Genomic DNA, 23,845 nt, shown 5'->3' with positions numbered 1-23,845 from the left:
TGTCTGCGGATGACAAATACTTAAAGCAAGAAACTACAGACAAAAACTTGAAAAAAACTTTTCTTTTTTTTCATGCACTGGTCAATTTTGAGATTTGTGGAAACAGATCGAGTGGAAAAAAACATGCAAAATCCACTTTTATTATATTAATTATGTTGTTGCATTGCAAAAATACAAACTTACATTTATAACGAATTTATTATTCATTGAATTTATTAATAAATGAGTCAACCTATTTTGTTTATATTTAATTTAGTCCTAAAATCCTAATTTTAAATTAATTTATTTATCATTTAATCAATTTAACTTATTAATAAACACAAATCACGTCTTCATATTAACATGGCACACTGATCCACATTTTTACAGGCTTTTAAGAGTGACTTATATTTAAGACGAGAAATATTAAATGTTATTGGATTTTATAGCACTTATCAAGTTGCATCTGAGCAGTAGATTTCAATTACAATACATATCTTTAAAGACCAATCTTCTCAGTTTCTCATTTTTTTCTCACCACACTTTATAGTTTTATTCCTATCTATATTTTGAAGGTTATTACAGAGGGGTTTGTTCATAAATCATTCACCTGATAACATTTCATTCATAAAAAAATTTACTTTGTTTTACAGTATTTTCAGATTTATGGACTGATAAAAATATTAATCTCAAATCCACTATTTAAAACATTAATGAACCAACAAAATGAACCAGAATTTTGAATCTGGCTTCAGATTTCTGTTCCGAAAATATATAAACATCAGTACACGTTTAATAAGATGATGTATAATTTGTATATTTAAAAAGAACATTTCATAAGAAACTATGTTTGTTACTCATAATGTAATTAATCAATTATTAATACAATCCATCAGTTGTTGAAGTATGGTGGTCTATTATATTTTAGCATGTTAACCTTTATTTTAAGTTTCTTTTTATACAAACTCTAAATAAGTGACTAGAAATAACTAATTAAAACACCATACAAGAAACGTTAGCAGTTTGGAATGACATTAGTGTGAGAAATCAATTAGCGGTTACATTTTTAGACGAATAAAATAACTTTTTACATACATTTGAACACTTAAATCATATTTGCTCAGTGTCCTTGGATCATCTGGGGAATTTTCTGAATTTGAAGTCATTCTCCTCAGTTTCACCACAATATTATTAATGATTTTATATCATGTAAATACCAACAATACTTTTTTTTAAATCTTCTGTTTGAAAAGTGTCTCTTGTGCTATCACTCGTTAAAATAACTGCCAGAGGCGTTTGTATTTAATCAAACGCAGTTCAATTCGTGACTGAGGTAACGATAATACCTTTTCTAGAGGCCCCTGGCTGTATAAATGAGATTTAACGGCTTTATGATGTATTTTCTCACCTGTGTGGATCAGGAATATTTCTGGCCGTTGAATCGCATGACTGAAGCTCGTCATGTATTTGTGAGAAAACAACACAAGCTCGAATCAGGAACGTGAAGACACACAGCAACCAATCAGACAACGCGATTTTGAGGCGTCTGAGGTTACCATGGCGACACGTAACCAAACATTCCAAGATGAGCTCGAGTTTCTCTTTTTCCGTTGATCTTATAACATTATTTTTATTATATATATATATATATATATATATATATATATATATATATATATATATATATATATATATATATATATATATATATAAAATTATAAATATTTAATACTATTTAATCAAATATGCATTTCTAAGTGTAGGTTACAATAATAAACAAAAATGCATAACGCACAAATTTTGGACGAATTCTTTAATAACCTCTTTATTTAAATGTAAGACCAAAATAACTATTTTTATATATAGTTGTTATCATATAACTATTTATACTTTCAGTTTTACAAGCATTGACAAAAAAAAAAAAAAAAAAAAAATGTTTCACGTCAAAATATTCCCAATACAAAAATATAATTTATTGTAGGCTTTTATCCATACAGTATGTGTTTGTCGAAAGGAAAGATAAGATGCATGTTTGTTTACACTGAGGTTTGCATGTTGTTTGCACTCCAACGAATTTAAATATTATGCATGCTTCCCAAATTCAGAGGCAATAAGAGTTTTGCATGTTAGTTGAACTTTAGCTGTCTAAATATCCCTAACAGTAACGCATAGTTATAGTTTTTTTCTCTTAAACACCCTGTTCAATGAACTCCGCTCAACAGTGGATGATCTATAGGAATAACACACCAAATCAGCCTCAATTTTAGGAGATACCAGGAAACACACAGACGTTTGTGGTAAGGCAGTTTTCATAGTGACTTTAGTGATTTCCCTTGTGTAGAAACAACTAAACCTATCTGTTTTAAGGAAATATACTGTAAGAATTTGGACACTTAAGTCACACCTTTTAAAAAAAATTCTGAATAACATACTTAGAAAACTGGTAAAAATCACACACAGGATGCTGCATTAAAAAAAGTTAAATAATACAAAATATATAGATAAATAATAATAATAATAATAACATCAAACCATGCAACTTGGTTTTGTTATTTAATGCAATGCATTTTAAGACAATTTTAAGTGTGCATTTCATATTCAGATATTTACTGGAGGTTGCACTGACAAAAAAAGTAAATAATAAGATAAAATAAGATTAAATTAGATTAAAGATAATTGTTTTTTTGATCTATAATACAATTACTTTCATGTCTAAATAAATTTGTAGGGCATTATGGCTGTTTATTAGTATTACTTTTTACAAAAGTAAAATAATTGAATTTAAAAATAGAAATAAACTTTTTAGTTTTCTTTTTTTATATTATTGTATTTTTTATTATTTTATCTTATGGTTTACTTTTTAAGTGCAACTTACCGTGCATGAACGTCAGAGTTTCAGACATTTTAAGTTAAATACATTTGTAAACCACTATAGCGGTTCATTAGTGTTGGCTAAATCAATTATGGGTGCGGTCATTCCGAATTTTTACTGAGTCTTGCTTCCGGTCTTATTCCCTTCCAGCTATTTTTAGCCGTACAAAAGCACTTTTTTGCTGCTTGATATTGCAAATTGGTGTTATTTTAATGTTTTATCTTGATCATGAACACTCTGGTTTATAGTGCAAACAGTTTTATCATTTACTGCACGTTGTTATTTCCTGATAGCGGCTAATTAACCGAAAGTCTCACCCACACACTCGTAAAAATAAAGGTGCTTCCCGATGCCATAAAATAACCATTTTGTCTAAATGGTTCTATAAATAATACAATGGATGCATTGTTTGGTAAATCTCATTTTGATATTTTCCAGAGTCCATTCCCGTGCAGAATGACGAACCAGTGGGTGATTTTAGCCATCTACATCCTGACGTTTCTGATCGGCCTTCCTGCCAATCTGCTGGGCATTTACACGTTTTTTAAGAAACTGGGTGACAAACCCAGTCCGAATGATATCCTGCTCTTCAACCTGACGGCTTCTGACTTGGTCTTCCTTCTCTTTCTGCCATTCAAAATGTACGAAGCCGCCATTGGAATGAAATGGTATTTATCCCAGACCCTGTGCTCCATTGCCTCTTTTGTGTTTTTCACCACCATTTACACCAGCTCCCTGTTGCTCATGGCTGTAGCCATTGACCGCTACTTAGGGCTGGGGTTTCCATTCAAATACAGACTGATGCGTAAACCGCTTTACACCGCAGCAGGAAGCGTCATCATCTGGCTGGTCAGCGCTGCCCATTGCAGCATCGTATTCATCACTGTCCACATGCCAGATCCCAACGCCACCCTTCCCAAAACAGTCTGCTATGAAAACTTCACAGAGAAGCAAAAGAAGATCTTGTTACCATTTCGACTCGAAATGTTTGTGGTTCTATTCATGCTGCCGCTCTTAGTTTGTATCTTCTGCTATATCAGCTGTATCTGCATCCTGTACAGCAGGCCTCATATTAGTAGAGAGAAAAAGCAACGGGCCATTGGCATGGCGTTGTGCACGCTCACCATCTTCTTAATCTGTTTTTTACCCTTCAACATGTCTCATCTGGTGGGTTTCAGCAGCAACGACAGCCCATGGTGGAGATACTACACGCTCCTGCCCAGCACCCTCAACACCTGTCTGGATCCGTGCGTGTTTTACTTCTCCTCTTACACTTTCTGTGAAAGCAAAACGGTTTCTTTACTTAAGAGGTGGTGTTTTAAACCTAAGAAGACCAAGGAGAGTGAAACTGAACTTGTGACTGTGGCAAAATGAACATCAGATATGACTTCATGCAATTTGCAAGATCTGTGTATTAATTTAATTATTTTGGATACTCAAATACTCACCGTTTGGGGTTGCTAAGATTTTTTTTTTATGTTTTTAATAGAAGTCTTTCATGCTTGCCAAACACAGTAAAAATCTGAAATATTATTGCAATTTAAAACAACTGTTGTCTAATTTGCTGTTTTATTAAAATACTCTGAATACTTAACCACTTCACTTCACTTATTTTTATTTCCGCCATCATGGAAAACCTAAATACTAGGGAATTTTAAAATTTTCAGTTTTAAGCCTGTAAAATATAACAGAAACGCCAAATTATTTGTTAAAATGTTGAGAGTTTTTTCCTGGTCAGTTTATGGACATTAATAATATTTGATACATTTTAAAGTAATAGAAATCTCAAATTAAAAGCCAAAATCTGAAGAGTTTCACCAAAATATTATAAATATTAAACTTTTTCCTATAGCTTAATTATGGATTTTCTCAATAAAATCTGAATAATACAGAAAGGAATTTTAAAATGAATCTACAAAAAACTGAAACATTAAAATATTAATAAAACAATATTATTTAAAAATATATATATATATATATATATTTTTTAAGTAACAGTGAAAATGAAAGTGTTTCATTACAATATTCTGCAGATTCTAAATATTTTGAAATTTTCTTTTTTCCACCATCATGAAAACCTAAAAATATCAGGTTATTTTGAAATTTAATTGCTGTTAACCTGTTAAATGTCACCCCGTCCCGTATACGGGACACCTACGTTGACTATACTATATTACAATCAAATTTAATCTAATCTTGACAAACTATATATCGTTGGAAAGGTCTAAGACTCCCAAATATATATTATACCAATATTTTTTGTTAAAAATTATGTAGGAAAAGTAATAGATCAATTTATGACAAGAGTGCACCCTCAGAAATCTACATTACAAAAGGAGCTTTGACCTTTGTTTAAAAAAAAGACTTCCTCGTTGCCTTTTTCTCTATCACATTTTAGAAATCATCAGAAGTTATATATCACTTGAAAACATAAAATCTCAAAATTCATCTTTCAAAACCCATTTTAAAATCAGACATTGCATTACCATGTAAATGGTACATCAAAATCATGTTACAAAATGTTTTCAGTCATGAAATATAAAAATTTAGGTTTGTATCATGCACATTCAAGTCTATCTTCAAAAACGTGAGTGACAGTTAACAGGTTAAAACCTCAATATAGTCATAGAAATGTCAAATTACCAGCCAAAATGTTGACCTTCCTTCACTAATTAATGTCAGTCAATAAATAAACGATGACATCGAATGATGAGAATAATCAGAGATTTTATTTGAGATTTTGTCTCGGTGCATGAACAATGATTCAGTTTCATTCAGGACTGTGTGATTTCAATCTTAAATGTGCATCTTTTGGGATAGAGACTAAAGAAATCCTGAGGGAAAACCTGCAGAATCAGAACGTGGCATATTCTATCTCTCTGCCAACTTACACTGGTACTTTTTTAAGTAGGATCAGACTACCAAACACTTGCATATACATGTTTAGACACTTGAGTGTTTGCTTGAGTTCTTGAAAACGTTCTCTTGTGTTTTAGCGAGGGGCGGCCACTCTGCGGCATTCATGCATCCTGTATGCACACATGTAAAATATACCTGCAAAAACAAAACACACGTTCCATGAGACGTACAAGACTTGCTGGAGATCAAACCAAAAGAAATCCACCAGTACTGACCTGCAAAAAAGGTCATGAGCAGAGCCACCCAGCCCAGAATGTAGGACCATGAGAAACGCCAGTCACCGAAACGCTTCCCGAGGAAGTTGACCGTCACCCCAGTGTAGATGGCCATAGCGAGCAAAACAAAGAGCGCTGGAGACAAAAATGAAAAGTTCCGATGGTTTCTTGTGTTCATTATCTACCTGTAAAAGCATCTGGAAAGAAAAGACTTACTGGAGATAAAAAACATGATCCCTGCAGCGAAGGAACGGTTGAATCGCTCGAAGGCGGAGAAGTGAGCGAAGGAGAGGATGCCTGCAATGATTCCCGCAAAACACGACATCGCTGAAAGAATCATGAAGGCCCGGGTCGCGTTCCAGTAAGCTACAATTAAAGAGAAACAAAGAAACATGGACAGTTTAGCTCAGACTGATGGAGAAACATGTTTGGACTTTAACAATGATTTGCACAGAACATCACAAATTTGAGGAAACTGCAGGCTTTATCTTTGGAAGGAGGAAGTAAGTACGGCCCAACACTATTGGAATTGCTCAGTTTTTTATCCTCTAAAAATGAATCCCATTTTTGAGGGCCTAAACATGCTTGAAATTTAATGAAACTTTGCACATGCTCCAGAAGTGGGGAAAATTTACATCTGATATGGGTTTCAGAAATAGGTTTGGCAAAATGGCTCAATAGCGCCACCTATAATATTTCAACAAAGTGTCCCTCGAGCTATGTTGCAGATACATGCATGAGATTTGGTGGACACATGTAACACATCAGTACCTACAAAAAAATATGAAGTCCGAAACCCAACAGGAAGTTTGTTATTTTGACATTTCTCTGCATGTTTTGTACCATTTTTGCAATTTTCGGGCACTGTATTTAAACAAATGCATCCTACAGATTTAAACAGATCAACACTAAATTTGGTTAGTGTAATCTAAAGCCCTTTGTGATGTCAAATCGAAAGAGTTTTCATTGAAGGCAATTTTTACTAGGTGCCCTTGGTATTGATTTTTATTTCTTTAATAAATTTACCAAATATCAGGGTATTGTAAAATTGAAATTTTCAAGGCAGTATATATATATATATGTACATACACATACATACACACAGGTGCTGGTCATATAATTACAATATCATCAAAAAGTTGCATTACACACAGACGGATATATTTCAAATGTTTATTTAATTTAATTTTGATGATTTTAACTGACGAACTAAGGAAAATACCAAATTCAGTATCTCAGAAAATTAAAATATTACTTAAGAGCAATACGAAGAAAGGATTTTTAGAAATCTTGGCCAACTGAAAAGTATGAACATGAAAAGTACATACACATGCGTATATGTATACACACACACATACATATATATATAATTTTTTTTTTTTTTTTAAGTTTAGTGCATGAATTTGGGGCGAGATTCAGTGTTTTTCTGACTAATGAGAGAGCGTGTGTGTTAAGGAAACATGTCTGAACACAGTCAGTGCAGTAAATAATATCTTGCACTCACTCACCGATGCTGTCGGTCTGCGTGTAGCACTTGCCAGACATGCAGTATCTCCACAGGCCCTGGTGAGCGAAGCTGCCAGACAGTCTGTACTGCATCCAGTAGTCTGTCGCCAAGGAGACCACCAGGAGGATGTTGCCCACAATGGCACAGAATAAGCCTCCTCCCATAAAGCTGTACATCCTGAGGAACTAAACGCACTGACAGACACATTACAGTCAAACACACACACACACACAGAGATGCTCATCATGCACAATATACACAGGTCAAGAACTCATAAAACCAGAAGTTCCAAAAGAAACATTTTTGTCTGCACAAAGAATCTTTCAATGAATCGTTCTTAAAATGATTTGAACAAAACTGTAAAAATCTAAAGAACATTTTTCCACTTTAGTGCAGTGGATGTTGAAAGTAAAAAAATTTGGACTGTATTAAAGCATAAATATACCATAATATATTTTATATAATGTTATCAGACATTTAGTAAACATATTTACACGTTTCTCCGAAAAACAACACTACATGTCTTTTTTCTACTGTGAAATGTATGGAAGCCAATTTCCTCCACAATAAATAAATAAATAAATAACAAAAGGTAGGTGCGATTTTTTTCCTCACAATTCTGACTCTTCACACAATTGTTTTATAAAGTACAATTCTGGGGAGGGGGACACTGATATGTTGTCACACACAAACACAAAATTATGAGAAGAAAGTCACAAGTGCAAGATAAAAACTCGTAATTGCAAGAATAAAATCATAATTGAGAGTTTATAACATTTCTGACCTTATTTCACATAATGTCGACTTTATTTATAACATTCAATTGCGAGTCAGAAAATAAGTCAGAACTCCCAATTAAAAAGTTGCAATTAGGTTTTAAAATTTTTATTTAGTCACAGAAATGTACTTCCGTTTTAATGTGTGCTCTGCGTCGCAATTTTTGTTTTGGGTTTTGTGACTCCGCCCACTGCTCATTTAACCAATAGGATGGAAGCTAGGTCAGATATGGCAGATTCAACCCGATCTAAAAAGCATTAGCATCCATCTAAAAAAAAACTCTATGACCAGATGAATATAAGCACTAAATATATAAATATAAGCCAATGCCAAAATATTAAAAAAACTATATAAAATGCGCTTTCTTAATGTAAAATATTTCATGTATTTATTTTCTTTAGATTTTATTTGTAGTTTGTAAGATTAAAGTCTGACATCATTAGTAGAATATTCAGTATTTAAAAATGTAACAGTGATGACACATCATCAAAATATTTCTAAAGTGAATTGTAATTGTAGACTATAATCAATGTCATTTCAATAATTGGCCTTGTATTCCATACACAGGTATATATATATATATATATATATATATATATATATATATATATATATATATATATATATAAATAACATTCATGTAGCTCGAACAGCAACATAAAGGTCATGGGTTCGATTAGCAGTGAATGCATGAACTAATAAAAATTTGTATGCAGAATCCAATAAGTTGCTTTGGATAAAATCATTTGTTAAATGCATACATCTGATTTTAAGGATTATATGTTGTGCACAGCTGTCATATCAACAGCTCTGATTCATTTATACAGAACCTTTGAAATGTTTTACATTATTTAACTATTATGTTTTTTCCTTTATGAAAAGCAGATGTAGTGTGCATTGATCACATTCCTCACAAAGCCAGACTGACATCATGGTTGTACATGCATTTGCAATTTTCCTATGTTTTCAGAGTCCACACCACAGTTTACACAAGCAAAGCAGCATCAGTTACTCATACATCGGAACATGTGACATCATTGCTTCACATAAAGGACCAAACACCATTTAGCAAGCCAAATGCCAAACTGCAATGCCACAAAACAACATGTAACGTAATAGAGCTGGACAACAAACTCATGCAAAACAGCACAGGGACAACAAACAGTGTGTACCAAAACTACAGTAACACCTGGAGAAATGCACAGCTATCATTAGGATCTCTACATAAGAGCCTGAATGCAGATGCATCGAACTTCATTACATATGGTTGCTTTTGAACAAGAGCAATTCATAATGTGACACAGGCATGTTGCATTCTCAGTATTGCCACAGAGGGCGCTCTAGCATAAACCGTCTGAATATGTGAAAAATCTGTATATAAAATGTTGAATAATATTTCTAAGATATATATATATATATATAAGATATAAGATATACGTGTTATTTTTGCATGTTGTGATATGACTAATGCTTAAATATCCTGCAGATTAAATCTGTATAAACACTCATTCTAAACTTCTGCAGACTTTGTTAAATGTATGCATTTCAACAACGATTCTGCACGATTGCACAACATTGCCTGGGACACTGTGTTTCATATACGAATAAATGCAGTTTTTAAACGGAGTTTAAATATTATATTTAAAAAAAAAAAACAATACGTTTATGCATGTGTTCATCCATCTCCCTTCATTAAAGCAGAACAGAATAATGAATAAATGAACAAACAAATATGTAAATGCCAAAATGCTGTTTTTTTTATTATTATTTAAATTCCTCATAATATAATTTGTAATAAAAGTTTTTGTCTTCAGAAACAATTTTCATTAAAAGTGAAATTCTCACTCCTCACAACACCTTAAAGGTTTTTAATAAAGTAAAAAAAAAAAAAAATACAAATTTATTTTTTGAAAGATTACACTTTCATTCATTAAGTTTTAGGAGTTCTATTTATTTAGATAATAATATAGTTTGTAATTAAATATGTTGCCTTTAATTATAAAGTAATTTTCACTTCCAGTATACATGAAGACTTTAACAAGTTTTTATTAAAGTAGAAATTAAACAAAATTGTTTTTAAGATTAGATAAAAACTTATTTTCAATCCCAATTTATACGCAATTTCTAATGAAGGATTTTGTATTTAATTTTATAAAAGTTTTTACAAAAAGTGAGACTTTTGTTCACCACTATACACAAAAAAAATAAAGAGGATTACATCTTTTCAACCATAAAATTTCAAGAGTTTAAATATGGTTTGTCAGTTTGAAGGGCCTTTTCAATAGAAACTGCAACAAATGATCACATTTATCCTGAAAAACATCACAAATGTGAATTAATCAGGTACTGAGATGTCCGAGGGATCCTTACCTGAGGTCTTCAGGAGAAAGGAACCTGCTTAAGTATTGATCTTCCCAGAGGGGAAAAGAGAGAAAGTGGGACCTGCAGCGAGTGTAACGTCAAAAGGACCCGCCAGGCCAAATTCCAAAAAGTTATCCTCTCTGCTTTTCTGTCGATGGAGGCAAAATCCTTTAAAACAGGCTAAACAGAACAAATGCACTTGAGCTTGATGCTGTGGGAGCCACGTGACCGCTGCACGCCGGCCGGGTCTGCGCTCGGGGTTTGGAGGGGGAAGGCTCTTTTTGTTGTTGTACCGGCCGTTCTGGAACCGTGATGTGCAGAGGCTTGCAGTACTGCTGCGATGTCAATGCAACATGCTGAAGCGCACACTTTCATTCAGCCGTGCATGTGGTGACACACTATGAGTGGACACATTAGGATGTCGCTTGTGCACATTTTCACTCACATCACATGTCCAGGACTCTCTTTTGACTTTGATGTGATAGATGAGAGTTTTTGAACGGTGTTTTTATGCATGAGAAAATACTAATGTGGCTGCTGTGCAGTAATAAAGTAATGCAAGATCAGAAATCCTCTAGTAGAATTTACCACACTTTGAATATTAAAAATATAAAAAATATAAGTTGTAAATAAAATGTTTTACAAGACAATTCTTTTTCAGTCTTTCTAAAACAAAATTTCATGTATAATTAAATGTTACGTGATGCTTCTTTGTTATTATTTGTTAAATCTACCAATTTCTGAATTAAAAAGTGCTTCTGGTTTTCAGTGCATCATATTTTTGTCTGATCATTCAAAAGGAAAAAAGTTTGTATGAAAGAAAAGTTTAAAATTAGGTTCAGAAAAAATATTTTATATTCCAGGAGGATTATTTAAAATGTTGTTTCTTTCCTTAAAAAAAATCCCCTAGAGAAATAAAGTCAATTTCATTCATTAAAAGAACAGATGTATAAAATGTACATGAATATTGTTTGATTTTTGATCATTTGATAAGAAATGTGCAAGTTCATTTTGAGATCTCTGACTTTTTAATCGGAGCAAAATTTTACACATTGCTCAGACTCTGAAACTCCAGAGGAGGCTGCTGATTTATTAAGAAAAATTACATTATATCAAGTCATTTATTTGATCAGAAATTCAGAAAAATTGTGAAATATTATTACAATCCTAAATAACAGTTTTCTATTTGACGTAATTTTTTCCTATAACGTAATTTATTTCTTTGCTGAAAAGTTGTATTTTCAGCATCATTCCTCCAGTCTTCAGTGTCACATGATCTTCAGAAATCATTCTTAAAAGCTCATTTGCTGCCCAAAAAAATATTTCTGATTATGATCAATGTTGAAAAACAGTTGTGTTACATCATAGTTTTGTGGAAACTGATAAAAAAATTTTCAGAAAGAAAAGAAAGTTCATAAAGAACTAGAAATATAAATCTTTTAGAACATTATTAATGTCACTTTTGACCAATTTAATGCATCCATGCCGAATAAAAGTATTCATTTCTTAACAAAATTAGAACTTATTTTAAAATAAATGAAACAGTTTTGATACAGCTCTCACGTGTGAATTTAAAATACACTTAGACAGAATAACAGATTATATGCTGCTGGAGTAACTGTGGTGCTCACGTGGGTGACACAGGTTCACGTCTGGGCTGCAACATGTCAACAAATGTCCTGGTTAAAGGTTAAAGGTTACATGTCGGTGAGCTCAGGCTCTCGGAGTCAGACAGTGGTGGCCATTCTCACGCTCGAATTCACAGACGGCAGATGAGCCGATCGTTCAGGCTGCAACACATGGAAGAACAGTCAGGAAACACAAAAGGACGTCACACATCACTGAAGCGGAGTCAGTGCACGTACCAGCTGATGTCTGTACTCAGGCGGTGGTTTCAGTCTGGCTCTCAGCAGACGATGAGGGTTCAGGGTAGACTGAGAGAAGACGGCCTGAAGAGACGAGAAAGACACTTGAGAGAACATGAAGAACAAGCTCACAGTAACACACAACCAGCCTCCTTTACCTTCTCCACTGCTCTCGATACAGGATACCTGGGGACTCCATCTGAGGAGGAAAACAGACATTTATTAGGTTGAAGAAGCTGCATTTGAAGCCATGGCAAAATGCAACACACGTCGGTGACTGCCAGGGTTATTATTGGTTAATATTGAAAAACAAAAACATAAAAATTGTTGCTTAAAAATAAAATAAAACAATTTCTTACATTTAAAATAAGAACTTTTATTTCAGCTAGTTGCTAAGTATAACTAAAACCAATTTAACCAAAACATAATAAAAACTTTTTACAGGCATTAAAACGCACACGCGTGCACACAAAAACAAAAATAATAATAGTTTTATATATAAATGTATATAAGTTAATGAAAGCAGATAATATGAAGATGAAATCTAACTAATTTCTACTAAAATAACTCTGGTGACCACACATTAGTTTATTTATTATTTTATTAAAGGCAGCAAACTGCTATTACTTTATTACCCGAAACAAATGCAACTAATTAAATTAATGTTACTACTTTATTTATGACTACATACTATACTGTTATAGTGTATTTTAATTTTATTTTTTATTCTGATTATTAATTTTAATAAATTGATCTATTTATTGTACACTGCTATGAATAATTGTATTATTTATAAAAGCAATATGCATATGGCTTATAAACACTTTGCATAAAGGTCCTAAATAACATGTTGGAATTATTTTTTGCAGCTGAATCATTCTAAAATTCAAAGTTTATTTTAATTGATATCTAAAAACATTATGCATTATCCATATACTTGGATATCAACTGATCAGCATTTATGCATTTAGGAGATGATTTTATTTAACAAATAGAAAATTCTGTAAGCATTTGTTCATTCTCATGTTGTTCCGAACCTGCATGATTTTCTGTCTTTCATTGAACATAAAGGAAGATATTATGAAGAGTGTTAATAAAAAAAGAAAACAGCTACTGGTAGCCATCGACTTCCACAGTATGCAAAAAAATACTAATGGCCATCATTCTTCAGAATATATTTTTTGTGTGTTTGGAACAACTTAAATGATGACAGCATTTTCATTTTGAGTGCATTCATGGAATATGTTTAGCCCTGAATTGAACCCATGACACTGGTGTTGCAGGCACTATGCTCTACTAATTGAGCTTTAGACGGTTGGATGAAGCATCACTCACCACGTCTTGCGCAGTAGATGAAGGCCAGCACAATGAGGAGGATGAGGAGAGCGCAGGGGACTCCAGCAGCGATCCCAGCGATAGCAGCTCCACTGAGTCCAGCAGCTGAAACACATCAACAACAACCAGCTTCACAAGACTTCAAGCACACTAATTAGGGCAAAATTATGGATCAGTTTTATTTTAATGAAATAATACTTCTGTTTAGAAAGGAAACATTAAATTGCTCAAATGTGAGAAAGATTTCTATTTCAAATAAATGCTGTTCTTTTAAATTTTGTTCATTAAAGAATCCTGAGAAAGTATGTAAAACAGGTTCTACAAAAATATGAAGCAGCACAGCTGTTTTAAACACTGATAATAATCAGAAATGTTTCTTGAGCAGTAAATAAGCATATTAGAATGATTTCTGAAGATCAAAAGACCGGAGTAATGACGATGTTAAAAATCACATTTTAAAACAAACAAAATATATAGATTTTAAACTCTCATTTCTGTTTTCGAATTGTTTTCTAGCATTTTTGAAGCATAAGAGATGCATTTCAAAAACATTAAGAATCAAACTGATCCCAAACGTTTGAACGGTAGTGTATATTTTATTTGTAGTATGCATTAAATTAAATTTACATTTATGCATTTAGAAGATGCTTTTATCCAAAGTGACTTACAGCATTCAGGATATAATTGTTTTTTACTAGTATGTGTGCTCCCTGGGAAATTAGCCCACAAGCTTTTGCGTCGCTAACGCAATGATCTACCACTGAGCCAGAGGAACTACTTAATGTATTACATAATTACACATGCATCATTATTTTTCCTGATCACTCCCTCTGATCCTTAAAATAAAAAACGCATTTGTTGTTTTTGGCTGATTTTCTGTTCACATGGAAAATCAGCAACAAGGCTTAGTTGCAAAAACACACAGGTTCAGGTTTGCTTTTGGGCTGATGTATTATTTCTTTTTTTTTAAATTGCTCTATTCTGCTTAAAAAGCTGCATCCCACTGTGACAGATTCATTAAAGTATCAGTGCAGAATTAAGGTGTTAAACCATTTTCACTGTTTACTTTCAATCAATGGTATTTTTGGACTAAAGAGTTGTTGAAGATCATTATTTTCTCAAAAGATCAAGAAACGTTTGATTCCTGATGGTATGAGCCGTTTAAAGCTTATTCAGATTTGTGGTTCTCATCACCTGGTCCAATCCGATGTTGCTCAGACTGCTCTCCTGCGGTTCTGCCGGCTTTAGGGATGATTCTGATGTAGTACGTGGATTTTGGGTCGAGTCCTGAGACGGCGGTGGCTCTGGCGGAGGCTGGCTTTGATTGGATGGTGCGGAAGTCTGATGCGATGCTGAGTTTGGGTTGAGATGGGATTGAGAGCTCTGGGCCCTTCAACTGGATATCAAAGCCTTCAAAATACAAAGACACTTTTATTATGCACTGATATGATACTATTTGTAATTATTCACAAGCAGCATGTTAATAATTAGCATTTACCTGTAATAACGGAGGTGAGAGGAACGTGCCACTTTAGAGTTACTTCTGTACGATCACTACTCAGGAAAACACTCAAATTTGAGATTTGAGGGCCTTTATTAAAAAACAAACAAACAAAAAAATCCCTGTGCATTAATAGGATGAACAGAACCAGGGGTGGTTCTAGGGTGAGTGGAGATCCGGGGCTTAGCCCAGAAAAATCCATGTATGTGACTTTTTATTTTAATAAATCAGAAAGATTTACCTTGTTTAAAATATACAAAAACAATAAAAACAAAAACAAATTTAAAACATTTTATTTAAAGTATTGAGGAAAATACATTTGCTTTTTGCAAACAAAAATTAAGAATTGCAAAACAAATGAAACAGCGAGAAAGCAATGATTTTGCAATGAATATTTTCCATGGTCATATCTATTAAGTTATTTGCAATGCTGCTTTTATTTTGTGTCAGTTTGAGCTTGCAATACCATTTTCCCTTTGCGCTTTACTTTTCTGCACGTCTCTCTTTGTGGCACTGTTTTGACGTGGGGGTGGAGTCAAGGGACGGGGGCGTCTACAACATGACTCCCTGGAAGTGACGTCATCGGCCCGAGACGCAGCTCACTGATCCAGGTCATTTGAGTGAGTTCGGGAGTTCGTAGCGGGTTCGCGAATCATTTGAGTCAGTTCGGGAGTTCGTAGCGGGATCGCGAATCATTTGAGTCAGTTCGGGAGTTCGGAGCGGGATCGCGAATCATTTGAGTCAGTACGGGAGTTCAAAGCGGGTTCGCGAATCATTTGAGTCAATTTGGGGATCGCGAATCATTTGAATAAGTTCGGGAGTTCGTAGTGGGATAGCGAATCATTTGAGTCATCTGACTCCAGTTTGGGAGTTGTAGCGGGATCGCGAATCATTTGAGTCAGTTCGGGAGTTCGTAGCGGGATCGCGAATCATTTGAGTCAGTTTGGGGATAGCGAATCATTTGAATCAGTTCGGGAGTTCGTAGCGGGTTCGCGAATCATTTGAGTCAGTTCGGGAGTTCAAAGCGGGTTCGCGAATCATTTGAGTCAGTTTGGGGATCGCAAACATTTGAATCAGTTCGGGAGTTCGAATCGGTTTTGCGAATCATTTGAGTCAGTTCGGGAGTTCAAAGCGGGTTCGTGAATCATTTGAGTCAGTTCGGGAGTTCAAAGCGGGTTCGCGAATCATTTGAGTCAGTTTGGGGATCGCAAACATTTGAATCAGTTCGGGAGTTCGAATCGGTTTCGCGAATCATTTGAGTCAGTTCGGGAGTTCAAAGCGGGTTCGTGAATCATTTGAGTCAGTTCGGGAGTTCAAAGCGGGTTCGTGAATCATTTGAGTCAGTTCGGGAGTTCAAAGCGGGTTCGCGAATCATTTGAGTCAGTTTGGGGATCGCAAACATTTGAATCAGTTCGAGATTTCGTAGTGGTTTCGCGAATCATTTGAGTCAGTTTGGAGTTCTCAAATCATAGCTGTATATGGATAGGCATTTTTAACTAATTTAGTAGCTAGTTCTAATTACGTTTTCCAGGTGTGAAATGTGAACTCGTATTTTTTGTTTTAATGATGTGCCTTTTAACAGTATCAAGTATATTAAAAAACTAAACAAATCGTGCCTAAAAAGTGCAAGCATCTAGGCTAATGTAAAGTTACATGATGAAGTCATACTAGTGCACATGTGCATTTTGAGTGCGTTCTTTCACTGCATTATTCGGTGTATTCAAATGCATTTATGAATGCATGTGAATGATCACAAAATTCAAGATATGAACCCTTTGTGCCAAAAGGGTTCTTTCTTGTCATTATAGAACCTTTTTAGCATAAAAGGTTCTTTGGAGTTGAGTAAAGAACCCTATGGTTCTATATAGAACCCCATTGATCCCTTTCTTCTAACAGTTTGTTGTCAGAACTCAAAAACATGCACTAACTTTCAAATTATTTTATTTCAAACCAAGTCCCTTCTGCCCACCAAGACTGCATTTATTTGATTAAGATTATACATAAAAAATTGTAATATTGAGAATTATTATTAAAATCTAAAATAAGCATCTTATATATATATATATATATATAGTAAGATGTAATCTATACCCATAATGCAGTGCTTAATTTTTTTTAGCATCATTACTCCAGTCTTCTGAGTCACATGATCCTTCAGAAATCATTATAATATGCTGATTTGAAAACAGATGCAATGCTTAATGCTTTAAGGAAACTACGACTTTTAATTAATACAATGCATCCATGCTGAAAAAAAAAGTATTAATTTCTTTAAAAAGTAAAAAAAAAACTCCCAAATTTTTAAATAGTACTGCAGGCAGACAAATTGTGCCTTCAGAAATCAATATACATTGTGTGTGTGTGTGTGTGTGTGTGTTTATCAGTGGTATAGACTTTCGGAAGGTCGAAAACCCATTATTGCTAATGATAATCTAGAATGGATCCATACCCAGTAGAGTAGTGTCCTCAGTTTTATTGCCGAGAGGGTTGATGGCTGTGCAGGTGTAGGTGTCGAGGTCTGTAGTGACATTAAAATCATGAATGAACAGTTGAGTTGTGTTTGTACTGATCTGGTATTTGGGCCCAGTTTGCAAGAGGTTTCCATCCTTGACCCAGTGCACAAGAGCTTGAGGTGTAGCTTTAGCAGAGCAGTGAATCACAACCAATGTCTGTTCATCTTGACTCGTGCTGATTAAAATTACTGGGAGAAAATCCACTGGACCACCTGCAACATAATGCAATGAGATAATCTAATGCATCCTAATTGAAAACAATTCGGAACACTCTACATAAGCAACAACACAAATAGCACTTTTCATCTGAAGCAAAATGTGTAGAAAGCGATCCCATAATGCATTGCAACACTATGTGAACAAAACAACTCAAGGTGGTGGATAAATATATAAATAATAAATCAATGCATAAGAAAGAATAAAAATATGAAAATAAAATACAAATAACAAGGTATAATCCATTCAGACTCATTAAAATGTTTATTGAAAACAGTTGCATTGGTTTTATTAAGACTTTTATTTCCTTATTTATTTATTTGTTTGTTTAATTATGTTGAATTTGTGCAGGTTTGGGCCTACGAAGTGGACGGAGTAAAATAAATGTTGATTATAATTATTATACAATTTGTATTTTTTGCTATGTATATTTAGGCTTATTTGGGGTATCATGTATTTTAGCAACACACTTAAACCAAAAATGCTTGCTATTATTGAAATCCAATCAGTTTATTAATGCGCTATTTGAATGACTCATTTCAGTTAAAATACAGTCCATGTATGAGAGCTATTTCTACAAATAATATTCATCATAACTACATATGAAATATTAATAATTCTGAACTAACAAATAAATGTAACTTGGTGTCTGTAGAATTTCCTTGAAAATTAAAATATGTTTTTTTCTGAATGTATTAAGAATACAGTATACTGTTTATTTACATTACCACTTAAACTTTTTTGAACAGTAAGAATTTTGATGTTTTTTTTTGTTTGTTTGTTTTTTAAAGAATTCTCTTCTACTCAGCAAGCCTGCATTTATTTGATCCAAAAGTACAGAGGAAAACAGTAAAAATTTTATATAGTTTTACTATTTAAAATAATTGTTTTCTATTTGAATATATTTTAGATTGTAATTAATTCCTGTGATTTCAAAGCTGAATTGTTAGCATCATTCCTCCAGTCACATGATCCTTCAAAAATAATAGTAATTTTCTGATTTGCTGCTCAACAGACATTTATTATTATTATTATTATTACTATGTTGAAAATAGTGTAGTATACTTTTTTCAGGCTTCTTTGATGAATAGAAAGTTTAGAAGAACAGCATTCATCTGAAAAATAAGTATTTTGTAACATTATAAATGTCTTTATCATTACTTTTCTTAAAAAAAATAATAAAAATAAAAATGAAAGACTCCAGAAAAAAATTGACTCAACAGTTTTAAATATGGATAATAATAATATTATTAATAATAAAAGTTTCTTGAGCAGCAAATCAGCATATTACAATGATTTCTGAAGATCATGTGACACTGAAGACTGGAGTAATGATGCTGAAAATACAGCTGCGCATCACAGGAATAAAATGCATTTTAAAATATATTCAAACAGAAAGCACATATTTTAAATGGTAAAAATATTTCACAATATTACTGCTTTTGCTGTATTCAAATAAAAGCAGCCTTGGTGAGCAGAAGATAATTCTTTAAAAAAAAACAAAAAAATAAAAAAATAAAAAACAACGTTACAAATCTTTTGACTGGTAGTGTATACTAAATAACATTCCCCATAAAATGACTCCACAATTCCAAATATAATTAATTTGTAACTTAAGTATCAATATTTCAAATGCCAGAAAGAAACAGAGCATGACTTACGAGGAATGACACTGCATTGTGTCTGAATCAGAGGATGCTCGGCTTTACAGATGATTTCTCTTCCGTTTAAGCTCTGAATGTCATTTACAGTCATACTGTAATTGCTGTATCCACTGGCATTGGCACTCAGGCTGGGAAACGACACTTGTGCTTCCGGAGCGCCACCTGGCCACAGACAGAGGAACTGCAGCGCTGTGCCTCCATTCACAGCCTGCACTGAACACAGCGGCCCACCACTGGGAGACTCTGACATGATGGAAAGAAGAAGAGAAATAAAAGCCCTCTACTGGCTTCCTAAAACCCTGTTAACTTGTTAAAAAATACACATAGCCTTGAATGACTCACGGCTTTAACAAACACTGTCAAGAGAAGAATATTTACATGATGCACAACATCCTAACATGCTGGTATTCCCTTATTTTGCTTACAAAAGGACATTTGAGATGCAAACTCCTACCATAGACAATTATAGTGATGTTTCTCTGAAGTGTCGCCTCAGTTCTGGTGTTGATCATCACACAAGTATAAACGCCGCTTTGACTCGTCTTAACATCGGTGAGACTGACTGTTCCTGCTGTAGACGATGCAATGGACTCGCCATTGAAAAACCATGTGGCAGAGGGGGGCGGTTCACCCTCGGCCCGACAGGAGAGGAACGGAGACTCGCCCGAAACAAAGACTGCTTTTGTGGGACTGACCTTGAGAACTGGCGTATCGGGTCCATCTAAGAGCAGCCCAAGAGGGAAAATGAGATGTCGGAAATGAAACGGGCTACTGTTGGGAAAGCCTCTTAAAGAAATAGTTCAGGCGAAGATGAAAATCCGCTGGAAATGTGCTCGCCCTCAAGTCATCCAAGATGTAGGAGAGTTCGTTTCTTCATCAGATTTGGAGAAATGTAGCACTCCATCACTTGTTAACCAACGGATCCTTTGTAGTGAATGGGTGCCGTCAGAACGGGAGTCTGAACAGCTGATAAAAACACCACAATAATCAATCATTAAGACGTTTTTAACTTCAAACTGTTGCTTCAGGACAAAATATGAGTTGGTTTTCCATAATAACATTTCCTCCAGTGAAAATCTCCTGTAATATCAAGATCCGCTAAAGCATTTATGTAGAGCTGTTTTGGCTTGTAAACTGTGCTTGATCTGTGCAGATTTCTCTCCTGATTCAGAAACAATATAATGGACTCATATTTTAGCTGGGAGCGATGTTTTGAAGTTAAATCGTCTCAATGGATTTAACTAATGTTAACTGGAGAGGTGTGGATTGCTTTTGATGTTTTTCTCAGCTGTTTGGACTCTCATTCTGACGGCACCCATTCACTACAAAGCATCCGATGGTGTGCAAGTGATGCAATGCATTTCTCCAAATCTGTTCCCATGAAGAAACAAACTCATCTGAATCTTGGACGGCTTGCAAATTTTCATTTTGGCCTGAACTACACGAAATCACCATATACTCACACAGCACTGTGATGTTCCAGTTTTGCGTCTCAGAGCTGAATGGGTTGGTTAGTAACACAGCGTAGCGGCCCGTGTGGTTCCTGCTGGGCTGGTTTATGGTGAGGTTCTTCCCGCTGATGGAATAATGAGATCCATTTCTTAACTGGAGTCCATTAAAGAACCAGCGCACCTCTTTGGCCTCCCCTTGCATTGTACTGTAATACAAGGTAAAGCTCACTTGACCCTCAATAGCGTCCCCTGGATCACTGTGCAGGGATACATTCATGATGATATCTATTGAGACAGAGAGGCAAGCAATCAGAGATACATGGAAATGAATGAATCACATTTACCAGCTCGAACAACATTTTTACTACTAAATGTAAAAAGACACTAATTAAAGCTCTTTTATGCATGTGTCATTAACAATAGCCAAATAATACATCAACAGTGTTTAAAGCAAAATAAGTGCATTTAAATAATTGAGTCACTTCACAAATATATAATGAATATTCGATTGCATTGCCTTGCTCTTCATAATTAAGAAACATAACAACATAAAATCATTAGTTCACACACCAATTTTATTGTAGTACCTTTAAAAATGTACTGTACATTTTGAATCTGGTTTATATTAATATATTCTGTTCTGTGTTTTGTCCTAATCATGTTTTTTTTTTCTATATGTCTATTAAGCTTAGTTATATTTCAGTTTTAGTGAAGTACATTGTGAAACTATATTAAAATAAGAAATATTGCCTTGGCAAATAGCTGTAATAAAAAAGTCAGTTAAAGTTTATTTTAAAGTAACAATATTTGTATTATGTTTTAATTATAGTTTTAGTTAAATATAATAACCCTGGTACATGGTAAATTTTAGTCATTTATTTTTCTCTTACACATTAATCACTTATTGTTAAATCAGTATGAAGTGTTTGTGAATCACTCATTAAAGTTATTGTATATTATAATTACCAGCAGCCAACGGTTTTTTTTTTACATTTAATACAAAAAATTTATAATTACACTTTTTTTATATATATATTTAAATAATTTACAAATAAATCAATAAAATTAAATAAATTAACTAAAAACTGACAAGGTTGCCAGGTAAAAATTTTTTAACTATTACTAAGGTTTTGTTTTTTGGCCAACCAGGAATAATTACTGATAAGTACAGATACTCTCAAATATAATCTTATTAATACTCACCATAAACAAAGAAGTTAAAAGTAGCGCTGACCTTTTCCTCCCCGACATTATTCATTTCCACAGTGTATGTACCATTATAACGAAGTGACACGTTTATGAAGGTGAGGGATCCATTGAGTTCTGGTTTAAAAACGCCTGAAGCAACACCTGAAAGTGGGCTGTTACCAACGGTCCATTTGGCAACCAGAAGGTTTTCCTTAAACCACATGACCTCAGGATGAGGGACACCAGCGTGAGACACACTGAGGGTCACATTGGAGCCCACAAGAGCTTCAACGGATACGGGTCCCTTGGGTGAGATGCTCAGATCACATACATTACCTACGAAAGGAGAGGAACAAGCAATAACAGATCATGCAAAACTCTCTGACGTGATTTTAAGGCGGTTGCAAACATGCACAAAGAGCATCTATGGTTTTCTATCTTCTAAATATTTCTTGAGATCACTTTACTTTACAGATCAACCCTGGCAAGATTTAAATCAACAACATTTACATCCAATTACTTCAATCACTACATGCAAATGTGATTTTTAGGTTATACCAAAAACGGTTAGTACTCTCAACAACACAGATTAACTTGATGTTATCTAAATAACTATATTAAGATATTATTAAAAATATATTAGAATGGAATTCATGAACTTTTTCAAAAAAAGGAAATAAACTAAAAGGCTTCAAACATAAATGTATAAAATTTTACAATAAGTTTTTGTTTATTAACATGAACTTATACTTCATTTATTAATATTAGTTAACATGAATTTCAACATTTACTAATGCATTATTAATATCAAAAGTTGCATGTATTCTATGTAACAGTTTTAATCAACTAACATTAACAAATTTTAATAAATGCTCCAAAATTAGTGTTTTAAGGATCCTTTAAAGAATCTTAAGGTTTTACATGTAATTTTACATGAAACTGCAAATAAATGTTTTGTGTGCATTCTTTTCGTTTTTTCTTTTTTTTTTTTTTTTGTAACACCAATGCTATTATAGAAGTATTATAATAGTAGTAGTAGTAAAAAATGAAACCTTTTTACTCAGTTTAAATTATGTTAGAGTCTGTAATTGAGCATAAAATTAATATATATTTATAGATTTGATTTTACTTACCTGTAATGAAGACCAAAAGCACAAAAACCAAACTAAACAGCGTCTGCATTTCGCCAAACTCACACTAAACATGTAGGTCTGTCAGAGTTTTCATTTTGATGATGAAGGGATATTCCTCTGATGGTGAACAGGTGCGAAATCACTCAACATCCTCCGTACAGGTGAGCTCTACCAGGACAAAACATCCCATCAGTCACTTCAGATCAATGTATAACATATATAAACCTCTGTTCAGTCCATGTATAATCAGAAAAATACGAATGCTCATTTTGATTTGACGTACAAAAGAAGTTTGATCTGCATTGCACTGCAAGAAGACGGTGTGGAAGCAGGAGTGGGCGGGGCAAGA

General features: G+C 33.8%; 3 protein-coding genes across 4 annotated transcripts; 1 reads left to right on the top strand and 2 right to left on the bottom strand.

Annotated features, from left to right (window-relative positions):
• The first annotated feature begins 3,296 nt into the window (after window positions 1–3,296).
• On the top strand, window positions 3,297–4,225 carry LOC113116753 (free fatty acid receptor 2). Its single transcript, XM_026285089.1, has one exon. The coding sequence runs from the start codon at window positions 3,308–3,310 to the stop codon at window positions 4,223–4,225; it is 918 nt and encodes a 305-aa protein (XP_026140874.1). The 5' UTR covers window positions 3,297–3,307.
• Window positions 4,226–5,558: 1,333 nt separating this feature from the next.
• On the bottom strand, window positions 5,559–10,889 carry lim2.5 (lens intrinsic membrane protein 2.5). Of its 2 annotated transcripts, none has more exons than XM_026283204.1 (5): window positions 10,640–10,889; window positions 7,494–7,686; window positions 6,202–6,351; window positions 5,994–6,120; window positions 5,559–5,914 (listed from the first exon to the last, which is right to left on the bottom strand). In XM_026283204.1, the coding sequence occupies exons 2-5, from the start codon at window positions 7,666–7,668 to the stop codon at window positions 5,872–5,874; spliced, it is 495 nt and encodes a 164-aa protein (XP_026138989.1). In that variant the 5' UTR covers window positions 7,669–7,686; window positions 10,640–10,889; the 3' UTR covers window positions 5,559–5,871. The 2 variants fall into 2 exon arrangements, with proteins under 2 accessions (XP_026138989.1, XP_026138988.1); XM_026283203.1 differs by having other exon boundaries at window positions 5,559–5,905; window positions 5,986–6,120; window positions 10,640–10,885.
• Window positions 10,890–12,102: 1,213 nt separating this feature from the next.
• Window positions 12,103–23,817, bottom strand: vsig10l (V-set and immunoglobulin domain containing 10 like). The gene is made up of 13 exons (XM_026283202.1): window positions 23,780–23,817; window positions 23,497–23,664; window positions 22,379–22,699; window positions 21,188–21,460; window positions 20,179–20,445; window positions 19,722–19,967; window positions 17,781–18,056; window positions 15,329–15,421; window positions 15,025–15,240; window positions 13,831–13,935; window positions 12,654–12,694; window positions 12,496–12,579; window positions 12,103–12,420 (listed from the first exon to the last, which is right to left on the bottom strand). Exons 2-13 carry the CDS (start codon window positions 23,543–23,545, stop codon window positions 12,358–12,360), a joined length of 2,034 nt encoding a protein of 677 aa, XP_026138987.1. The 5' UTR covers window positions 23,546–23,664; window positions 23,780–23,817; the 3' UTR covers window positions 12,103–12,357.
• Between the last annotated feature and the right edge of the window lie 28 nt (window positions 23,818–23,845).

Source organism: Carassius auratus, chromosome 16 (assembly GCF_003368295.1).
Source record: "Carassius auratus strain Wakin chromosome 16, ASM336829v1, whole genome shotgun sequence".
In the NCBI taxonomy this organism is placed as follows: domain Eukaryota; kingdom Metazoa; phylum Chordata; class Actinopteri; order Cypriniformes; family Cyprinidae; genus Carassius; species Carassius auratus.
Note: the sequence above shows the minus strand (reverse complement) of the source record. Positions and strands in the feature narration are given on the sequence as shown.